This window comes from Cladosporium halotolerans (assembly GCF_011745625.1).
Source record: "Cladosporium halotolerans strain TM138-S3 chromosome Unknown Sca7, whole genome shotgun sequence".
Taxonomy (NCBI): domain Eukaryota; kingdom Fungi; phylum Ascomycota; class Dothideomycetes; order Cladosporiales; family Cladosporiaceae; genus Cladosporium; species Cladosporium halotolerans.
Genome location: NW_027191458.1, coordinates 266,422 through 285,562, shown reverse-complemented (window position 1 = coordinate 285,562; position 19,141 = coordinate 266,422). Strand labels below are relative to the sequence as shown.

The 19,141-nt window shown below is 54.3% G+C and overlaps 8 protein-coding genes across 8 annotated transcripts; 6 read left to right on the top strand and 2 right to left on the bottom strand.

The window, feature by feature from the left end:
- The first annotated feature begins 101 nt into the window (after window positions 1-101).
- Window positions 102-733, top strand: WHR41_02841 (uncharacterized protein). Its single transcript, XM_069371447.1, has 3 exons — window positions 102-274; window positions 326-469; window positions 526-733. Exons 1-3 carry the CDS (start codon window positions 239-241, stop codon window positions 607-609), a joined length of 264 nt encoding a protein of 87 aa, XP_069231390.1. The 5' UTR covers window positions 102-238; the 3' UTR covers window positions 610-733.
- Window positions 734-3,569: 2,836 nt separating this feature from the next.
- Window positions 3,570-4,082, bottom strand: WHR41_02840 (uncharacterized protein; the record flags this gene model as incomplete). Its single annotated transcript, XM_069371446.1, has 1 exon — window positions 3,570-4,082. The coding sequence occupies one exon, from the start codon at window positions 4,080-4,082 to the stop codon at window positions 3,570-3,572; it is 513 nt and encodes a 170-aa protein (XP_069231389.1).
- Window positions 4,083-4,298: 216 nt separating this feature from the next.
- Window positions 4,299-4,917, top strand: rpl-38 (60S ribosomal protein eL38; the record flags this gene model as incomplete). The annotated part of the gene is made up of 3 exons (XM_069371445.1): window positions 4,299-4,362; window positions 4,511-4,636; window positions 4,737-4,917. 3 exons carry the CDS (start codon window positions 4,299-4,301, stop codon window positions 4,799-4,801), a joined length of 255 nt encoding a protein of 84 aa, XP_069231616.1. The 3' UTR covers window positions 4,802-4,917.
- A 69-nt stretch (window positions 4,918-4,986) lies between these two features.
- On the bottom strand, window positions 4,987-6,057 carry WHR41_02838 (uncharacterized protein; the record flags this gene model as incomplete). Its single annotated transcript, XM_069371444.1, has 1 exon — window positions 4,987-6,057. The coding sequence occupies one exon, from the start codon at window positions 6,055-6,057 to the stop codon at window positions 4,987-4,989; it is 1,071 nt and encodes a 356-aa protein (XP_069231617.1).
- A 414-nt stretch (window positions 6,058-6,471) lies between these two features.
- Window positions 6,472-8,331, top strand: WHR41_02837 (uncharacterized protein; the record flags this gene model as incomplete). Its single annotated transcript, XM_069371443.1, has 1 exon — window positions 6,472-8,331. One exon carries the CDS (start codon window positions 6,472-6,474, stop codon window positions 8,329-8,331), a length of 1,860 nt encoding a protein of 619 aa, XP_069231623.1.
- A 475-nt stretch (window positions 8,332-8,806) lies between these two features.
- WHR41_02836 (uncharacterized protein) lies at window positions 8,807-9,673 on the top strand (the record flags this gene model as incomplete). The annotated part of the gene is made up of 1 exon (XM_069371442.1): window positions 8,807-9,673. The coding sequence occupies one exon, from the start codon at window positions 8,807-8,809 to the stop codon at window positions 9,671-9,673; it is 867 nt and encodes a 288-aa protein (XP_069231624.1).
- A 1,722-nt stretch (window positions 9,674-11,395) lies between these two features.
- WHR41_02835 (uncharacterized protein) lies at window positions 11,396-12,634 on the top strand (the record flags this gene model as incomplete). The annotated part of the gene is made up of 1 exon (XM_069371441.1): window positions 11,396-12,634. The coding sequence occupies one exon, from the start codon at window positions 11,396-11,398 to the stop codon at window positions 12,632-12,634; it is 1,239 nt and encodes a 412-aa protein (XP_069231621.1).
- Window positions 12,635-13,795: 1,161 nt separating this feature from the next.
- WHR41_02834 (uncharacterized protein) lies at window positions 13,796-15,942 on the top strand (the record flags this gene model as incomplete). Its single annotated transcript, XM_069371440.1, has 3 exons — window positions 13,796-15,116; window positions 15,183-15,615; window positions 15,921-15,942. 3 exons carry the CDS (start codon window positions 13,796-13,798, stop codon window positions 15,940-15,942), a joined length of 1,776 nt encoding a protein of 591 aa, XP_069231622.1.
- Window positions 15,943-19,141: the final 3,199 nt, after the last annotated feature.

The window sequence follows — 19,141 nt, the reverse complement described above, 5'->3', positions numbered from 1 at the left end:
CCCCAGAAGGCTGAGCGGGCCGACGGCTTGCTGCCGGCGCCATGGGTGTGGGTGGAGTCGTAGCGGAAGGCAGCAGGTATCTGGATGTCAGGTAACAAACAGTTGTACAAAGGTCGCGCAGGCATTCTAAAAGCTCGATTGGCCATTCTCGTCCTTCATTCCTCGTGATCATCGAACTCGTCAATCCAACACCTTGATCCAAGGGCTTGCTCGTGCTACAAAGCCAGCAAACGCCACCATGCCTACTCCCATCGATCGAGCAATGAACTCTCGAGTATGTTCTATTCTGGTCATCCTCCATCGAATTGGCGCTGACATGAGCAAGAATCTCTTCTTTGGTTTCGCCGGTCTAGTCACAGCAGCTGCAGCATGGTCAATCTGGGGCCAGGATATGTTCCCGCAACCGGAGGATCCAAAAGGTGACCCTCAGAAGTGGTCTGAATCCGAGCTGAGACAATGGCTTAATAGCGTAAATGCACCGACAGCAAAGGACGAGTGTGAAGAGCTGCTGACGACAAATGACAGAGGAATTTGCAAGTCACGGGCAAAGAAACCCGCGAGGAGTTGTTGGCGAGAGTGGAGGCAAACATGAGGGCTCCAAGAACGTGAGTGTTGAGAATAGGCATTCTGGAAAACAGTTTTCAAGACCACAGCCATCTCCGTGCTGCGGCTATTATCTGCCAGTCATCATTCCTCTCTCGCTCCAAATCGCAACAGCATCGCAGTTTTGTCACTTGTCGTTCCATGCCCTCTCACGGCTGCCTTTGATGCGAATCCTCAAACAGTCTCACTCACTGAACCCCTTCCTCCGCTCCGGCATCATTGTTGAAAGCTCTACGCTCCATTCCTTCATCCTCCGCGAAAGCCCCCATATCCTCGTCCTCGGCCCCGGCCTCGCGGCTCAGTGCCTCCCTCTCCGCTTCCATAGCCGCAGCCCTGCTAGCCTGGTTCATCGCCAGAACCCTCCGATTTTCCTCATAGTGACGCCTCCTTTTCGCCTCCGCCGAAGTCGCCGAAGTCGCCACATCCTGATGTTCGGCCTCTGCCTTGCGCCTCGGCGCCTCCCTCTCCGCTTCCACAGCCTCAGCCCTGCTAGCCTCGTTTATCGCCAGAGCCCTGCGATTCTCTTCATAGCGACGTCTCCTCTCCGCCTCCGCCCGGGCGCGCCTCTCCTCATCGGTCTTCCTCTGTGTAGCCGCTTCGCGCTGGGGCTTGACTTCCGCCTCGACTTCGAGGCACGCGTTGTCCACTGCTAAATCGTTGAGCTTGGCTCGCTTTGCAGGGGTAGGAATGTCCTCATGGTGTAATGTTGGATTTGTGGAAGCGCAACCTTCTGCACGAGTAGCGGTCCGCCCACGGGGCGATTCTTGGGTAGGGGATTTGGTGCGCTTGGAGGGGACGCAGGAAGGCCGTGTTGCGGACAGCAGGCTGGTTGCTGAAGCCAATCTGTGCGTGGCGGGTCGAAGGGAGACCGGTGGTAAGCTTGGCGCTGCTAGGTCGTCTAAGCGAAGGTCCCTCTGTGCAGGATTTGGGATCTCGTCTGGGTCCCTAGTCTTCTTTGGAGGACCCGAGAAGAGCGGAGCTGCAAGAGACATACGGGGCGTGAGGTCTGTCGGTGGTTGAGAGGCAAGACCATACCTTGGAAGCTGGACTGGCTGTTGAGCTGCTTTGGGGAATGTGATAGGGCTCTGGCGGTGGTCAAGGTGCTCTTCCGTCCTAGGAAGGGTTGGGGTGGGAGTCCGGTTGTCGTTTTCTTTGGTACCAACGATGGGCACTGAAGGAGCTAATTCGTCGTCGTGAGTTGGAAGACCTGGTGGCTGTTGGAAATGCCCCAGCTTCGGCAACAGCAACGGTTGACCAAGTCCTAGCACCTTCTTCCGCTCGGGAGGCGCTTGGGGCGTCGAAGGTGGTGCCGAAAGGGCAGGTAAGGGTGATTGCTGTTTTGATTAGCATCGTGCTCTGATTACGGCATTGAAGTTCATTATGCATACCTCATCGCCAGCTTTGACCTGATCCCTCGCCCTGGTGAACATCCCGCTGTCAGGCGGCAAAGCCTTGCTCTCGGTGAGCGGCACACACCCTGCCGCGTCAATGGCTTCCTGAGTCCTGTAGTAGAAGATGAAGTACGCCCAGGCCGCTTCTCCATATCTAACTGCACTCCTGTCCCTCCAGAACAAAGTCGCGCGCTTGTCTCTGACGGGGTTCGAATCAGAGAAGATACTCATGGCCATCTCGTGCGACGGTCTGATGCCGCTATCCTTGACATCTGAAACGCGATCGCGCCAGCTTCCCAGCGTGACATCTGAATAGGCCGGCTTGCCTTCTTCGCCGTACGTATCAAACGCCTCCTGGTTGAGCGAGACGACTAGAGTCAGCGACCCGACGCCGACTCCCGTAACATCCTCGCCGCCGTCGAGTCGCGAAGCCTGCATGGCCCTCGAGAGCCGCTTAGAGACCAGGTTGCCTTCGACGACCTTCGGGCGCAGCCGAGGCTTATGATCAGACAAGTCCGGCACGTTAAGGAAGGTCTTGACCTCGACCCGCCGCTTATCAAAACACTTCAAGATTCCCTCTTTGCTCTCGGGGCCCTCGATGACGCGGTTGGCGACGAAGGAACCATCGGCGAGCACATCAACTCGGCCGAAGAGCAGAGAGCCGGAGACAGTGCCTTGGATCGTGATGGTGGCATCGTCCGGGATAGGGATGAAGCAGATGGCCGCGGTCGGCTCGTCGTCGGTGCTCGGGATGATGAATTCGGGGCATTTATTGCCGTTGGCGAAGACGCTGAGCTCGACCTCGCAGTCGGTGTTGGGTTTATGAGCTCTCATGGTGGTTGAGTGATGAGTTCGTCGGGTCGCAGCTCAAAGGTTACAACGGATGGAGACGGCAGCAGTTGTTACTAGCTGTTTGGTCTTAAGAAGAAGAGGGTGCGGACGCCAAAGTCGAGTCATCAGCCGTAAGCGCTGTTTCTCAACTTTCCTGGCATGTGACGAGGTGAATAAGCTTCTCCTTGAGGCTAGGAACAACTCAAGCATTCCATCATGGGTGAATGCATGTTGTGCCTCAATTAGCCGCAGACATAGAGCTAGGTTGAGACGAACATTGCAATGACTTGTCTGCCATCGCACCGGAAAGACTAATGCGTTGCAATAACAAACATGTGAGCTGTCGCATAGCTTGCCTGTGTCGTCGGACGTTCACATTTGCTCAACCTGCTGGGCGGTGAGGATGAGGCTTGTCTTCATGTGTGTGGAAGTGAGCCTAGCGCATCACAGCTCGAACGCGTCTTAGTCGATTGAAGCGATTGTCCATGGCCCAAACAGCGGAGGCACGATGATGCCTTTTGTAACACTGGGGTGCTTGGAATCGCGACAAGCTGATCTGACTTCCCTGGTGATGTGCAGCCCCAGACGTCTGCATGAGAGCGTATGAAAGATTGAGCTCGCTGGGCACAGCAATGAAATGATCTCTTACAGATAACTCATGCCTCATGCTACCGCCGTGCAAAGCTCGCGAATCTGAACCTCCAACGCCACGCTAAAAGCATCATGTGCAGAACCAATCCGGAATCAAGTGACGAATCTCAGATTCTGTGTCTGAATCACCCATTGCCGTCCTTGACCCGACTTGCCCGTTCCTTTGGCCCCAACTTCCTCCTTGTTCGGCACCAGTACGAAGCTGTCGCTGAACCCCTTCATTGGCCCGTCTTTCCTCTCGTACAGCCGCACGTAGCCCGAGACCTGCACGGTGAGACTCATGTTGCGCTCCAACTCCTTCTTGCTCTTCCCTTCCACCGGGGTCAGCGCGCGGTTTAGAACATGCACGTCCAGCGACTGCGGCTCGAAGTGCGTCCAGGGCATCTCCTTCTCGAAACGTGTCGCAAACGCGACAGGGTCGTTAAGCACATCGCCGTTGTAGCTGATGTGGGGCAGACCGCGACCGCTGGGCTGAGTGATGGCCGGCACGTAGAAGGACGCCAGCTGGTTGCGCGAGCCGTTCAGCGCTGTGTAGAAGGCATCGGCGAAGCTCTCAGCAGCGTCAGTAGAAACACGTGTGTAGTCCGTCTCAGTGAGTGTGGCCATCTCGAGCAATTGTGTTGTCGCAGTGGCCTTCCATCAACATCGTTACAGCACAGCCAAAAGATTGAAGTCTCGCCCGCCCTCCGCCAAGATTCGCAGATGGGCGGAAAAAGTTCCGCAGCCGCACCGCGAAATCGCAGTGGGCATTGGAGAGCGCCAGCAGCAGCTTCTCGACCGATTGCTATCTCGACACCCACCAGTCAGACAAATACCGCCAAAATGCCTCGCGAAGTCTCCGACATCAAGAACTTCATTGAGATCTGCCGCCGCAAGGATGCTTCCTGTACGTTTCACCCGAATCGAAGACACTGGACCGAGTAAAGAGCGAGGAAATTGAAGGAATCGCGAGATCGCGGAATGAAAGCAAATGCGCAGAGCGATTAGGAATGCATTGTTGGGAAACATCAGTGGCTGACTGGGATGTTTCACAGCGGCGCGCATCAAGAAGAACTCTCCCCAGCAGATCAAGTTCAAGGTCCGCTGCACCCGGGAGCTCTACACTCTCGTCCTGAAGGACAACGACAAGGCCGAGAAGCTCAAGCAGTCTCTTCCTCCCGGTACGAAATCTCTTCCAGTGATTTGTGATTCGATGCCGTCGAATCGTTCAGCACTTTTCGACATTTAGACTTTGGGATTTGCGACTGACAGCATATTCAGGACTCACCATTGTCGAGACCCCCAAGAAGAACGCCAAGGGCAAGCGCGTTGCTAAGTCCGACTAAATGTTACAAGGCCGAATTTGAGGTGTAGGGCGTTGGACGGTTATGGCATGAAATCATTGAGTGGCGCGGTGATGCTAGCGTAGCATCGATAACAACGAAAATCGTCCAAACCTCAATCGATGCCTCCATTATGTGCTACTGACTGTTCGATTGTCACCCCGGGAAACCACACACCAATCAGGATCTCATCTCAAGACATTAAAACGATACTGGTCGCCCCTATCCAAATACACCACTTTCTCTCCCCAGCCTGCACTTTCAACCGCCTTCTTGAAATCCTCGAGCGGACTGAGGAAAACATCATAGTCGTCATAATGAATCGGTATAGTCAGATCCGGTTTGATCAGCTGCATAAGCTGTATGCCCTGAGTCGCATCCATGGTCACCATCAACAGCGGCATCTTCGGACTAGGGATTGTCGTTCCACCCAAGTGGACAAGCATGAGGTCGATCTTCTGGCCAGCGTATCGTTTGGGAATCTCTTTCAGCTCGTCGACCATGAGCGTGTCACCGGAGATGTAGATGCGGTAGCCGTTGGAAAACGTGGAGTCCGGAGCCGATGGGCTAGGCTTGTAGCCGAGCTCGACCATCCAGCCATTCGTCGGAGGTACAGCAGCGAGAAAATCGTTGGCTGCTGATAGTGGACCGGGCGGTACGTGTTTGCCCGGCATTCCGGTGACTTTGATCGCCGGGGTCTTGGATTCGTTTGAAGCGGATTCGGCGTTCTTACTGTTCTGAGCGATAGATACCAGGCATGACTCGAAGAAGTCGAGATCGTAAACATCGGTGAATTTCTCCTCGTCGGTCTTCTTCTCATGCAAATGGTGTTTGGCATGAGGGGTGGTCACTATGGGCAGGTCCCTCCGGAGAGAGCTTTCAACCTTCTCGTCAAAGTGATCCGCATGGTAATGCGACAGCAGCACGGCATCGATGCGAGGGAGTTGCTCGAGATCTACCGCGGGGTTGGTTTGTCTCTGCCCGGTGACTCCGGGCCCAAGATGGACGTGGTCGCCAGCGTGGAGGAAGTTTGGATCTGTCATGATTCTGATGCCTTCCCACTCGAGAATTGTCGTGGCTGTGCCAACGAAGTACAACGAGGCATTCTCATCGTTGCCCGCGCCTGTAGGCTTGACTTTCGTCTCTTTAGCAAGTGGCAGGCTCTCGGGATGAGTGTGGTCTACAACAACTTCCCGGGTCGGCTGTTTGTCACTCCCTGGTTGGATGGTAAGATGATGCTTGAATTGTTCGGAAGACATGTTAGCAGGTAATTTGGGTCGATTGGACTTAGTGATGAAGACTTTGGAAGAATGTCAGAAGAGATATGTATCACACAGATGCTCGCGCAAGAGGCCCTCGTCTGCTCTCACCATCCACATCGCAATCCAGACGTCACCTCTCCATGTACCTGACGATCCACTTATCCGCCCACGGACGTGAGGCCGAGACGACATAGTAATATGGGTTTACATTGCCATGTAGCCTAAGGTCCTAGTGCGTGCGAAATGTATTGATCTAAATGAGACAGTGTATCCTTGATGAGAGAAGAAAGACTTCCTTGCAATGCTTCGCGAGCCGTTGGTGAGGTCCAAGCACAAGCCGAGGTCTGAAGCTTTCGCAACTTCGCGATCCGCGAACAGCCCTGAACGACTTGACAAAGAGTATCGCCCATCATGCGCACTGCAGCCACGTCGGCTGCGGGCGCCCTTAATCCTTTACAATCATTGATCGCGCGAAGATGGCGGCCTCAATGGGTCTGCCAGAATTGCCGCACTGCGCAATCACCGCGAAACCCCTCCTACCGCAGAAGCCTTGCGACGGCAACCAAGTCGAATGAGACGAAGCCATACTACGCGACCACGCCGATTTTCTACGTCAATGCCGCCCCTCATGTGGGCCACATGTATACCATGCTCCTCACGGACGTGCTCAAGCGCTGGCAAGAAGTGAAAGGTCGAGAAGCCATCCTCTGCACGGGCACGGACGAGCATGGCCTGAAGATCCAGCAGGCCGCTGCCAAAGCAGATGCGGAACCCAAGGCGTTTTGCGACAAGGGAGCTCAGGTGTTCAAGGATCTTGCTGAGAGCATAGATGTTGGCACTGACATTTTCATCCGGACGACGGACAAACAGCACAATGAAGGTGTCGAGTACGCCTGGCAGATACTACAGGAGAAGGGATTCATCTATGAGAATAAGCATGAGGGTTGGTACAGTGTTTCGGACGAGACCTTCTACCCTAAGAGTCAGGTACACTTGATTGTCGACCCGCCGACTGGGAGGAAGATTATGGTGAGCATTGAGACAGGAAAGGAAGTTGAATGGACCAGCGAGCGGAACTATCACTTCAAGCTCTCAGCGTTCAAGGATCGCTTACTCAAATGGTACGAGGAGAACCCGGAATGGATTGTGCCGCGAACGAGAATGGAGGATGTCATCAGGCAGGTGTCCACAAACCTGGAGGATCTTTCTATCTCTCGCCCAAGCAGCCGACTGCAATGGGGCATTCGTGTCCCCACAGACCCTTCTCAAACCATCTATGTCTGGCTCGACGCATTGCTCAACTATGCTACTGCGGTCGGCTACCCTTTCACCCCCGGTCAAGAGTCCGCGACTGGTTTTCCACCGGACGTTCAGGTCATTGGTAAGGACATAATTCGCTTTCACTGCATTTACTGGCCGGCATTCTTGATGGCTCTTGACTTGCCGCTTCCCAATCAAATTCTCACACACGCGCATTGGACTCTTGGTCGCCAGAAGATGGCGAAATCTACGGGCAATGTTGTGAATCCGTTTTTCGCCCTGGAACGCTTCGGCATCGACCCTCTGCGGTGGTATCTTGTGCAAGAGGGTGGTATTTCCCAAGATGCCGACTACGACAATGAATTTGTCATTGAGAAATACAAAAAAGGCCTCCAGGGCGGTCTCGGCAACCTCGTCGGCCGCATCATGCGCGCAAAGAACTGGGACGTCCAACGCGCCGTCCAGCGCTACGCCCATCCCGACCTCGCCGAGGGCCAGCACCCAGCCGTATCTGATGAAAGCGGCGATGTCAACCGTCGCGCTTACGGCCGCCTTCGCGAACTCCCTTCGCTGGTCGAAAAGCAAATGCGCGACTTGCACCCCAACCGTGCGTTGCAGGCTATCATGAACGCAGTCTATTCTGCCAACGGGCACCTGCAGAAGACGTCGCCGTGGGTCACTGCGACGAAACTTCGCTCTGCCATGGCCGATACCACAGGCCAAGAATTGCATGATGCGGCGAAGCGAGGAGAGAGCGTAGAGGAGATGGAAGCTGAGATCGACCGTGTCGTCTATATCAACGCCGAGACGCTGCGACTGGTTGGGATCATGCTGCAGGCTTTCATTCCTAGCAGCGCTGCGAGAATGCTAGACATGCTCGGTGTCAAGCCAGAGAGGAGGAGCTGGGAATGGTGTGTCGCCGGCAAAGATGATGCTTTTGGAGACCCATTGGTGGATCTGGGCAAGGGAGCGAACGGTGTCCTGTTCCCTGCACTTACAAGCGATCGGTGAATGAAAAGTAAGTCATCATCCATGCCTTTTCATTCCCTTGTAGAAATATCAGTTGTATACTATATCTGTATTACCAGAGGTGGGATCAGCCAAAGCTGCTGCGAGCCATTCACACACACACACACACACACACACACACACACACACACACACTTCGGCTTCCCCATGATAATGCAACGCAAGCCATCGTAGAACCGACCTCCTTGCGCCTTGCTGAGCGCGAAAGCCAGAACTTCGAGTGAGTGCACAAAGAGACCAAGTCCCGAAGCAATGAACCACCACACAAGGCTATTGTTTGGGCACAAATCCTTTGTCATAGACGAATAGACGACAAAGGGTGAAACTCAGACAAAGACCCGACGATTAAGTAACCAAGTAGTATATGAGCCATGTCCCATCGACGACCGAACGGTGCAGGGACCAGACGCATCTGCCATCGTCTCTGCGGCTACCAAATCAATCTTGCAAAGCGAAGATGTCTCTCCCAACTCGTGACAGCTTCATGTCTACTGGACTGGTTCCAGTGACTTCAGAGGAGCCGTGCTCAATCTGCCTGACCGAGCCAATGGCCTCCCCGGTCAAGACTCCCTGCGACCACGTCTTCTGCCGCGAGTGCATCACCCAATGGCTCAACCAGCCCTCCAAGGCTAGCTGCGCCATGTGCCGCAAGCAGCTCTTCCAGAGGAATCTCATCATGCGGCACCTCCCGCCCGACCAAGACCGCCACGACAGTGTCGTACGTGCTCTGCGCGCGTCCGGGCTGCTCGGAGTCAACGTTCCCGCGGGCGCCCTCTCCAACGCCGCTCCCTTCACCGCTGTGAACACTTTCAACGGCCGCATCGAGTACACGCGCGACGGCATCCAGCGCGCCACCGGCGCCGCCATGATCGCGCTCGGCTGGAATGACCGGATCTTCACCACCGGCGCCGTGTCGGTCGACGCCCGCCTGGGCTCCGCCTTGATTGTCATGGCTAACATGCTGCGCGCCCTCGCGGCGGACTCCGGCAACGACGAGCCCGCCGTCCGCGCCAGGGTCGACGCCTACGCGCTGAACATGTGGGGCACGATCGAGCGCGTCGGGGCCCGTAGGATGGAAAGTCGCCAGCTCGCTGAGGTTCTGAAGGCGGGCTTCAACAGGGATTTCCCGGACGTTGTGCGCCATGGCGTCCCGCAAACGCGCGAGAACCCGGATGTGGTTGATGAGCTGCAGATCTTCCTGGCCTACATCGTCAATGTAGCGAGGAACTTGGCGCCTGGTCCTGAGAATGAGGCTGTTGGGGAGGATCTGACCGAGGTCTTGTTCTTGGCTGATGGCCGGCGCAGAGGCGCTTTCAGCCTGTGAGAAGATTTCTTGGGAAAGTATGAGAATGAGCGTTGGGATGGTCCTGTCTTCATCGCGATGCTGGAAGTCTCAAAGTTCGATCACATGTAAGTGAAAGGTAAGCTGAATCAATGTTTTTTTCCGCGTTCAAAGTCTCAATGTATCAATCTCAGGGTCAATGTGTGTAGCGAGTCTTCGAAGAATAGCCTCTCGGGAAGAACAATAGTCTACTAGAAAGTATGATGACATTGTTGGTGGTATCTCCGCCGGTAAATGATTCTGGTATATAGACGATCTTTCACCTGATGGAGTCAAGCCTTTTGCCGAGGGAGCCGAACTGTACTTGATTCAACAGCGCAGATACTCGATTGGCACGACTTATCGGACCTTGAATGCGGATGGTCTCCAACGAAGCATCTTTCAAGGGTTGACCAAGCCGTGCTCTGAGGTGTGGAGCATATTGGTAGAATGTTACGACGTTGGCAACCGCTCGACCTCGAATCGAGAGGTGGACTCTGGACACCCATTGGGTGAACGCTATCGCTGCGGATGTAAAGTGGTAACGTTGACGGCCATCGTTGCAATGATCAGAAGTCGCTCGTTTGCGCTAAAATATTGTTATTGTGCAGTAACGTCTCTGGAACGATGTCGTTAAGGACCCGCGACAAGAACGCAGACGTCCAGCGGGACAGCACCCGTCTTGCCAGCCGCGTGCCAAGCTCATGGCGTTTTTGTCTCGCAGATCGACAAACGCTCAGCTCTGGGCGCGGGCAAGCAAGAGATTGACTCGATTGCTTGTATTTCTCTACAAAACCATCCTGCACTGCCGCCGCATTTTGCGGCGCAAAGACGGTCACATGAGTGCACTCTCCAGGCCAAATGACCGGTGTGCAGTCCCGCAGTGGATTCTCACTGCGGCGTATGAATGGTCGGAGAAATGCGGGCACGTGACGGGATGGAGGGCGCAGCGGAGTCGGACATGCCGCGCTTGACGTCCATCCCTGCAACATCGCGGCAATAGGCGAGCGCCACGCCGTAATGCCCTTCATTCTCGCGGGAAGGTGGAGGAAGGATCCGAGCGAATACGACGACTCTGGATACATGATACATCGAGGACGTCTAGCAGGCCGGATGGATTCGACAAGAGAAACACAGGCTTGTGGACGCTGGCAGACGAAGAGACAACATCGAGATTATCCGATCATGTCTTGCCGTGTAACGACACCCGTTATTATTAGCCGCGGAGTCACCGCCTTTAACCAACTCTCGCTAGCCGCGCTCGACAGCACTAACGGACCTGTCACTGGCCACACAACCCGGCTACCGCGGCTCATCCACGTGGTTATGGCCTGCTTCTCCTGCTCCCCAGCGTCATCGTTGTCCCCCGCAATTTGGAGGCTCCAGGCTGGGGCTCGGCGTGGCCGTAGAGTTTCGATCGGCCAGTGTGCTTAACCTTCTTGTCTCCCACCCATTCGTTACAGCGTTACAGCGACGGACTTTCGCCGATCCGGCTCTCTTCACGCTGCTCGATGTCTGCGGGGTCCCGGAATCCTTCTTGGTACAGCTGAATACCTCTCTCCTATGCTCTCTTTCCCTTGATCACACTCGTCTCTCACTAGGACTCCACGCACTCTAGGTGGACTCACGATGATCAGAAGCCTGGAAGATTGGATGCGATTTCAACCTCACGACTTCACTTGAGAGAGCGACCCGCCCCTTTCTGGTCGTATCCCCCGCCACAGCATGACAAGCACCGTTACAGGAAGCACAAGCACAGCGCAGGATGTTGCGTCCTCGTCGAGCTGGCTCTCACCCGGCGCCGGCATCACAGCGGGCTACAATGGACAGTCGACGTCACTTCGTATTGTCATTATCTTCCTTAGCGGGTTGGCGATGTACAATTCGGTAGAGCTCATCGCTATGATCAGCTTGACGTTCACGCGTCACCGCGGGCTCTACTATTGGTCACTACTCATATCTAGTATCGGTATAATACCTTACTCTCTGGGCTTCTTCCTCAAATTCGACAATCACACCCCTGGAGACCTTCGGTGGCTGTCGGTCTTCTTTCTGACTATCGGCTGGTACCCAATGGTCACGGGCCAGAGCTTGGTTCTTTGGTCACGTCTGCACCTGATCGTCTCCGGAGAGCGCGGTGACCGCATCCTCCACTGGACGAAATGGATGATTATCTGCAATGCAATCCTCCTCCACATTCCCACCACCGTTCTGACGTTCGGCTCGAACGGCGACACCAGGACCGACGTTTTCGTCCGCGGCTACAACGTAATGGAAAAAATCCAAATGGCCGGCTTCTTCGTGCAGGAAATCATCCTGTCGGGCATCTACATCATCGAAACGAGCAAGATCCTTCGCACCTCCCTCCAACCCAACACCAAGCGCACCATGTACCAGCTCATCACCATCAACGTCGTCATCATCACCATGGACCTCGGCCTCCTCGGTATCGAGTGTGCCTCCCTCTACATCCTCGAAACCCTCGTCAAGGGCGTCGTCTACTCCATCAAGCTCAAGCTCGAGTTCGCCATCCTCGGCAAGCTCGTCAGCTTTGCCATCGGCCAGCGCCCGGGCTCCGACGGCGGCTTGCGCGCCACCTCCATCGGCTTCCTCGGCGAGCCGACCGCCGAGAAGAAAGGCAGCCGCGGCGGCGGCGCCTACGCCCACGGCCACGGCCACGGCCACAGCCGCGCCCGCTCGGACGATTTCAACGATATCGACGTCTCGGACTTCGTCGACTTGAACCGCATGAGCACCAACATCACGCACCCTTCCGCTTCGCCGACGCACGACGGCGCCACGAGGCGCAAGACGAGCCGCATCAGCCATAATTCAGATTACAATATGGCGCGGTTTAGGCACGTGGAGGATGTCTCGTCGCTCGGCGATAGTGATTCGCGGGAGAGCTCGAGGGCGGCGTCGCCTTGTGATACGAGGAAGAGGACTGGGGAGGGGGAGGTTTGAAGGAGCGGTTCTAGACACCTCTTATTTCACTTGAAAGGAACATGGGAGGTGTCTCGTACACAATCAGGCGCCATGCTAGAAGTATGGGCCGCAAGAACATATGCCCTTTCACGGTCGACGGAGCGGAAGAAGCCGATGTATCGACTGCGCCATCGCAATCTGGATGCGATTTCGGTCAGCAATGGAAGGTCAGCTCGCGAGCAACACGAAGAAGAAGAGCAGCACGCTCAGTGTTGCTGTAGAGTTTGGTCGTTCGAACGGACAGCAACGCGTTAGATGGTCAGATGAGCATACAACGCGACGGAACCTACGCGAGAGAGCGTGAAAAAGCACTGATCGAGTACTTACACGAGCACATATGACGCCTGCATGTGAGTGAAAGGCCATGGTTTACGTGTGAGCATGATCGATAAGTTCATATGCAACGATGATTACGAGACTCATTTTACCACTGAATTTTATCATAAGTATGCGCGGTCGAAGTTTCGCCGACGAAGACTCAGCCCGCGAAGGGAGTCAACACTTCAAACCTCGTGCCGCGGTGATCACAAGCCTGGCGAAGACGGTCTCGATTCTTGAGAGGCTGAGTATGTACCTTCACGGCAACCAAGGCCTTGGCGGCTACAGGCAATAAGACGATGGCTGATGCAAAGTCAGCCTGAATGGCTGCGCCATGTCACCCAGCCTTTGGAGCCAACTTTTCGTAGAGCTTACTTTAAGAACCGACGAATATCTTCGAATGGGCAACAGGCAGCAACCATTCAATAGGTTCAAGCCTAGAGAATGATGCCGTTCAAGATGTCAGGCTACTTTCAGGGCCCCGGTGGGCGCAGCTACATGCAAGTTGCCTCAGCTCTTACCGTTCCACAGCAGGTTGTGGTTTTGATAGGTTGCGATAGCCATCAGCTGAAGGCTCGGCGGCCCGGTGATTCGTGCAAACAACGCCTTTGCGCAGCCTCGCAGCCATCGCTACGTGAAGCTGAGCCCGCCACCGCGCCTGCATTTGCATAACGCCATGTGTGCCCAACCCCACCCGGAGAGCAGAACACAGCCTCGTTCATTCTCTCGAATGCGGATTGCTCTTCGCTCATCGTTCTCTTCTGCAGCAAGACTTCAGCAGGTTCAGCTTCTCGTCCTTCGGCATTCACCATCGCCATCGACATGGAGGGTGTAGCAGTCTTAAGCCTTGTCAGCAGTGTCATAACCGTCACTCAATTCACAGCAGAGCTCACCATTGCCACTGGCAAGCTTATCAAATCAGCCGGCGATGCTTTGCCAGAACAAGAGTGGATTGAAGAGGTAGCCGGCCAAAGTCGACAGCTGGCAGAAGATCTTCAGAACATGAGCAAGGATACTGGTCCTCTGACCAAGCCTGATGCAGCCGTGGCGAAGCTTGCAGGAAGATGTCTAGAGGAGTCTTCGGCCATCACTGCTCTACTCCAAACGATGAAGGTCCCTCTACGCTCTGATGGCACTAAGTCGAAGCTGAGAGCAGCAAGAACAGCGTGCAAGGTCATGCTGAAGCGTGGCGATCTTCAGGCTAGGCACAAGAAGCTTGGGGATCTCGAACGACAACTTGCTGCGCTCCTTCTGTATGCTATCAAACGATCCGATCAAGAAGGCTTCGGAGAGCTGCGAGAGATGGTGGACCGTCAGGGCAGGGACTGTGTCACTGTCGTGCGGGAGGCACAGACTGCGCTGGTGAACAAGCTCAATGCGCTGCAAAATGCAATGCAGGCCGTCCTACAGCAAGTTGCTAGGGTGGCGCAGCACCAGCTTAATGCCCTCGAGAAGCAAAGAGTCGAGGACCTCTTGTCTAGCCTCGCCTACAACAGCATGAACTCGCGGAAAGAAATGATTGCCGATCCAACCGGCTCGTCCTACGATTGGGCGTTCGAGGACAGCAAGCAGCCAACGCACCAGTGGTTGAACTCATCAATCTCACATTGCTGGATCTCCGGCGAACCAGGAACTGGGAAATCAGTATTCATGAAGTCTTTGCGTCTCGACAGGCGCACCTCTTCCGCTCTGCAGACACATGCAAGCGGGGACAAGGTGCTCATGTTGGATCACTATTTCTGGATTGCAGGAGGCGATCTCCAGCAACGCTCTTTGAAGGCTATGCTTCAACACCTCTGCTACCAAGCCATCGAGCAGTACGACGTCCTGGCGAAGGTTGCTTTCCCGGATGAATGGCAGCGTGGCATGTCCATGCGTGGACTGTCCTGGAATCCAAAATCGCTGCTGCAAGCCTTGACGAGGATCATATCAACACTGGGGTTTAAGACCTACATCATCATTGACGGACTGGACGAATGTGGGGCCAAGGAACAGCAAGAGAGGCAAGAAAGGCAAGAACTTATCGCCCTGCTTGTCGACCTCCTCAAAGAAACAAATGTCAAGGTATGCGTGTCAAGCAGACCCTGGACGGAGTTTGAGAGTGCATTCTCTGAGTGGCCACGTCTCAAGCTGCCGGAGAACAGTGCGTGGGATATTTTCCAGCTGGTTTGCCATCGCCTTCAGTCAGCCAATAGGGGTCTCTTCGAAGATGCTGGCAATGACATGGGTCTGTTCGAGCTCACGTGCATGCGGATACATCAAGGCTCCTACACGGAATACTGGAAAGCGCTCGACTCTCTGGATCCTCCAAAGCGTCTCATACGTGAACTTTGTGCTAAGGCGGACGGCAACTTACTCTGGGTCACTTTTGCGTTAAGCCCCGTGTGTGAACGGTTGGCCGGCGGTGAAAGCGCAACTGAGATGGGTCGATACATCAAGAAACTCCCTCAAGAAGTCGAGAAATACTTGTACCAGCTGGTCTATTCTCGAATACATTCTACCTACAGAACAGACGGGAATTCTGAGTGCGCAATGGCCCTCAAGCTTGCCGCAGAAACCAACGACTCCCACATCCGATATTTCTTCATGTGGATGCTGCAAAAAAGCATACAAAGCGGGCGTGGTATTGCGCACAGCCAAGGGTTTGCCACATGTCTTGCGTCCGTCGATGATGATGTGGCTGAGTGCCGGGCTGTACATAACACAATGCGTGTCTTTGTGGAGACACGCTGCAAAGACTTGATGGCCCTTTCGCCAGCCACGGCGTATAATCCTTCATTGATGCCACATGGGATCGAATACCAGCATAGGGTCATCTACGATTTCCTTCGGTCAACCAAAATGCGGTCAAAGATCGATGCCCATGTGCCCAAGCATTTCAAAGCGCCGGAATTTCTCTTAGAACTGGAAATGTTAGAGTTTCAAATAAAGGTTGACAAGTTCGAAGGGGCATCGAATTCATCTCTTAGGGGTCTCGATTTGCATACAATCCAGCTCGCCAATGGTCTGGAGGATTACTCTGCGGCGACGTTGTGGCATGCAGATGGCACTTTCAACAAACCCGCAGTTCAAGCCTGCGAAGATTCCGCCAGAGCAGCTTTCAGACGTCTTGTTTCTCATAGCTTTCAACGAAGTCGACTCCGTAAATATTGGGATGGCTGGGCTTATCTCATACTCCAACTTGCCCGATATCGGCATTATGGTCTAATTGAGGACGTCGTCAAACTCGTATTCGAAACAAAAACAGGGTTTGTCGATCCGAAAGAGATTGAGAGCGACAATGCATTTGACGATGTGGAAGGGCATGATCTTCGCCTCTGGTATACACGCCGTGCTGTGTCCGAGCACGAGCTGTCTGCTCGAGACACTGCCACTGCGTCAAGCCAACCGAAGGCGTACTATTTACCTTGCAGCAATAATGTATGGACCGATTTTCTGCGAACAGTGTGCGGGTTCATGAATATGCTCGACCGGCAATCTGTCCCAAAAATCACATTCGCTAGGGAGAAGTCTGCGATTTTGGAAGCAATGACCATATTCTTGGAAGCAGGTGCAAGCACCGAAGTGGAAATTTGCGTCAGCGCACCACTCTGCCATGGACCCGTCTGCGTCTGTCCTGATGCAAGCACACACAGTGGTCTCTATGAGTGTCCCGAGCCATATCCAAGGTCCGGGGATACCCACGAGTGGGTCGAGGCGAAAGATGTTGTGCTGCAAATCCTTGGGATACCCCAATCAGAGCTAATACAGAAGTTTCCGAAGTCCCAAGAATGGGGGAGGTTCTCCCATGCAGAGCTTCTTGAGAAGGCAGTCAAGGTAGATTCTGTTTGGCGGAAGTACGTGAAGGAATGCGTTGCCAACAATCGCAGGCCTTTGGAATGACGATAGCATGACCTTGGGAAGCTGATACAGAGAGACTGAGTCTGGAGGTGGAAGTATTGCGATAAGTCTTGGTTCCACAGAGTCTCTAAAGACCGTCAGGTATCGTAAGCAGTACTAGTGGCGATGAGCACAGCAGACCGGCGCTGAAGCTCTGCGTCCCTGCTGGACCAAAGGAGGCACGTTATGAGACAAAGTAATTTCGCGGGAAAACGCACAATTCGATTTCTGTTCCTAATCTGCAATGCATGAAAAACTCAGCATCTAACTCCATCAAAGGAGCGAAGTCCTTTCGACGAATGCACCGCAATCAGTGCGTTCTGAGGAAGACCACATTTCTCCATCTATACGACCCTTCAGGAAGAGCCCCTGCGGCTGCTCCCAGCCTGACTCCTAGCCTCCATAGTTGGCACAGCCGAGAACGGAGTGTCATCCGCATACGGGCATCTGCCCCTCGAAGCATGCGAAGGAGTATAAGCCTTCGACGGCGCCGAACTCCTCACAGAAGACTTAGCGGAAGCATACCCATTCCTCGGACCCGGGAACTTCGGCGTCTTCTCCCTGCTACCGCCGTAGGAGCGGGCAGGATACTGGATGTTGCCGCCGGCTTCGAGATGGCCGGGGCTCACGTGCCTACGAGTGCGAGCGCGGGTGTTGCCTGAGTTGGCGTAGGCGGCGCGGTGGGAGCGCACGGCCCAGCCCATCATGAAGAGGAGGAGGGCGATGCCGACGATGATTGCGAGCACGATGCCAAGAATGGCGCCGGCGTGGAGGCCCTGGTTTTCCTTGGAGTCGATGTTGCGGGCGTGGAGGGCCGGAGAGTGGTAGACCGCGGTGTGGGCGTTGTGGATAGTGCCGTTCATGAGGTGCCTAAAAGGCATGCTCATGTTGGCACAAGGGAAATTGGAGGGAGACGACGTCTTGTTGGCCGAAGTCGGGGAGCCCGAGAATAAGCTGCTATTGTGGGACGTCGAGACGTTCATCGTAGCAGCGAAGGAACTCTGAATGGTGATTGTTGGGGTTGAACAGCTGGTATCGGAAGAAACTTCGAAGCACTACCGGAGTGCTTTTGGATCTCTTGCGGTGGTGTTGTTCGCTGTTGGTCGGAGGAGACTGACTGCGATGTACATTGTGGGCGTAATATACACATGGCGTATGTTGTGTGAAATCCAACAAAGATTTCGTGGGCTCGACCAGATACAAGGTTGACAAAGAACGAAGTGAACTTGCTGGGCATTGAAGCCCACCCATGCCTCTTTGTTAACGTCCATGTAACAATACAATTGTCCTGTGGTCGTTGTGATGGGAAATTGCCATTGCCAGAGATCAGTCGTGTGACAAGGTCCGACCAACCCGAGGTGTGCTCAAGCCCCTTAAGTGATTCAGACGATTGGAGAGATCATATGACATGTTCCATGTTAGTATCCCTCCGCATTGCCAGTACCTGTTCGACGTGTGGAGGTAGATCAAACGTTTCTGATAAGCCAGCCGATTGAAGTGCGTTGAGTCGCATAAGCCCAAGTCTTACTGTGGGGCAGATACGGCATTGATCTCTGAGTAACCTGTTCCAGATATCGAGTAACTGTTTTGACTTCATCGCATACTGGGCGCTAGGAGCTTGAACGAGTAAAAGAATGATGAAGTTTGAGGTAACGGCGAACCCGATGCGAGACCCTATCAGCGATGATATGTTAGTTCGTCTTTTGACCACAACGTGTGACGTCTATGAAGACAGTGCCGCAAATGTACTTACAGGAATACCAGAACCTGCTGAGATCTCTAAACGAGAAATGGCCTACCAGGTTCATCATACCGGCAGCACATTCGTTCGCTGCCCGTGTAATGTCTTCAATGACTTCCATCTGCGAATCCGATGGGCTGTCCAGAGCTGGGAACGGCACATCGTTTGCCATTGCAGCCGCGTCCCAATTAAACTCCGGGAGACCTATAGGATCGTCCATGATCGGCTCTTCAAGATCGATTATGTGCGGTGGGATGTTGGAAGGCACCATCGGCCTGAAAAGTGCGCGGTACACGTATATCACCAAGATATAGTACGCAAAGTGAATGGACGATTGAGTTCCCGTGCCATGGCTCAAATGATGACCATCTGCAAGGCGTACGCTGTCTGCCAGTGTTGACCGCCAGACGTTCAGTCGTGCCAATAGAGGTCTGGCCGTCTGGACAGAGGCAGTCAAATCAGTCGACAAGCGCTGCGAAGCCCTGAGTGAGTACAACGATTGTTGTATAGACTCAGCAATTCGTGTGAGTGCTATAAAACTCCGAAAC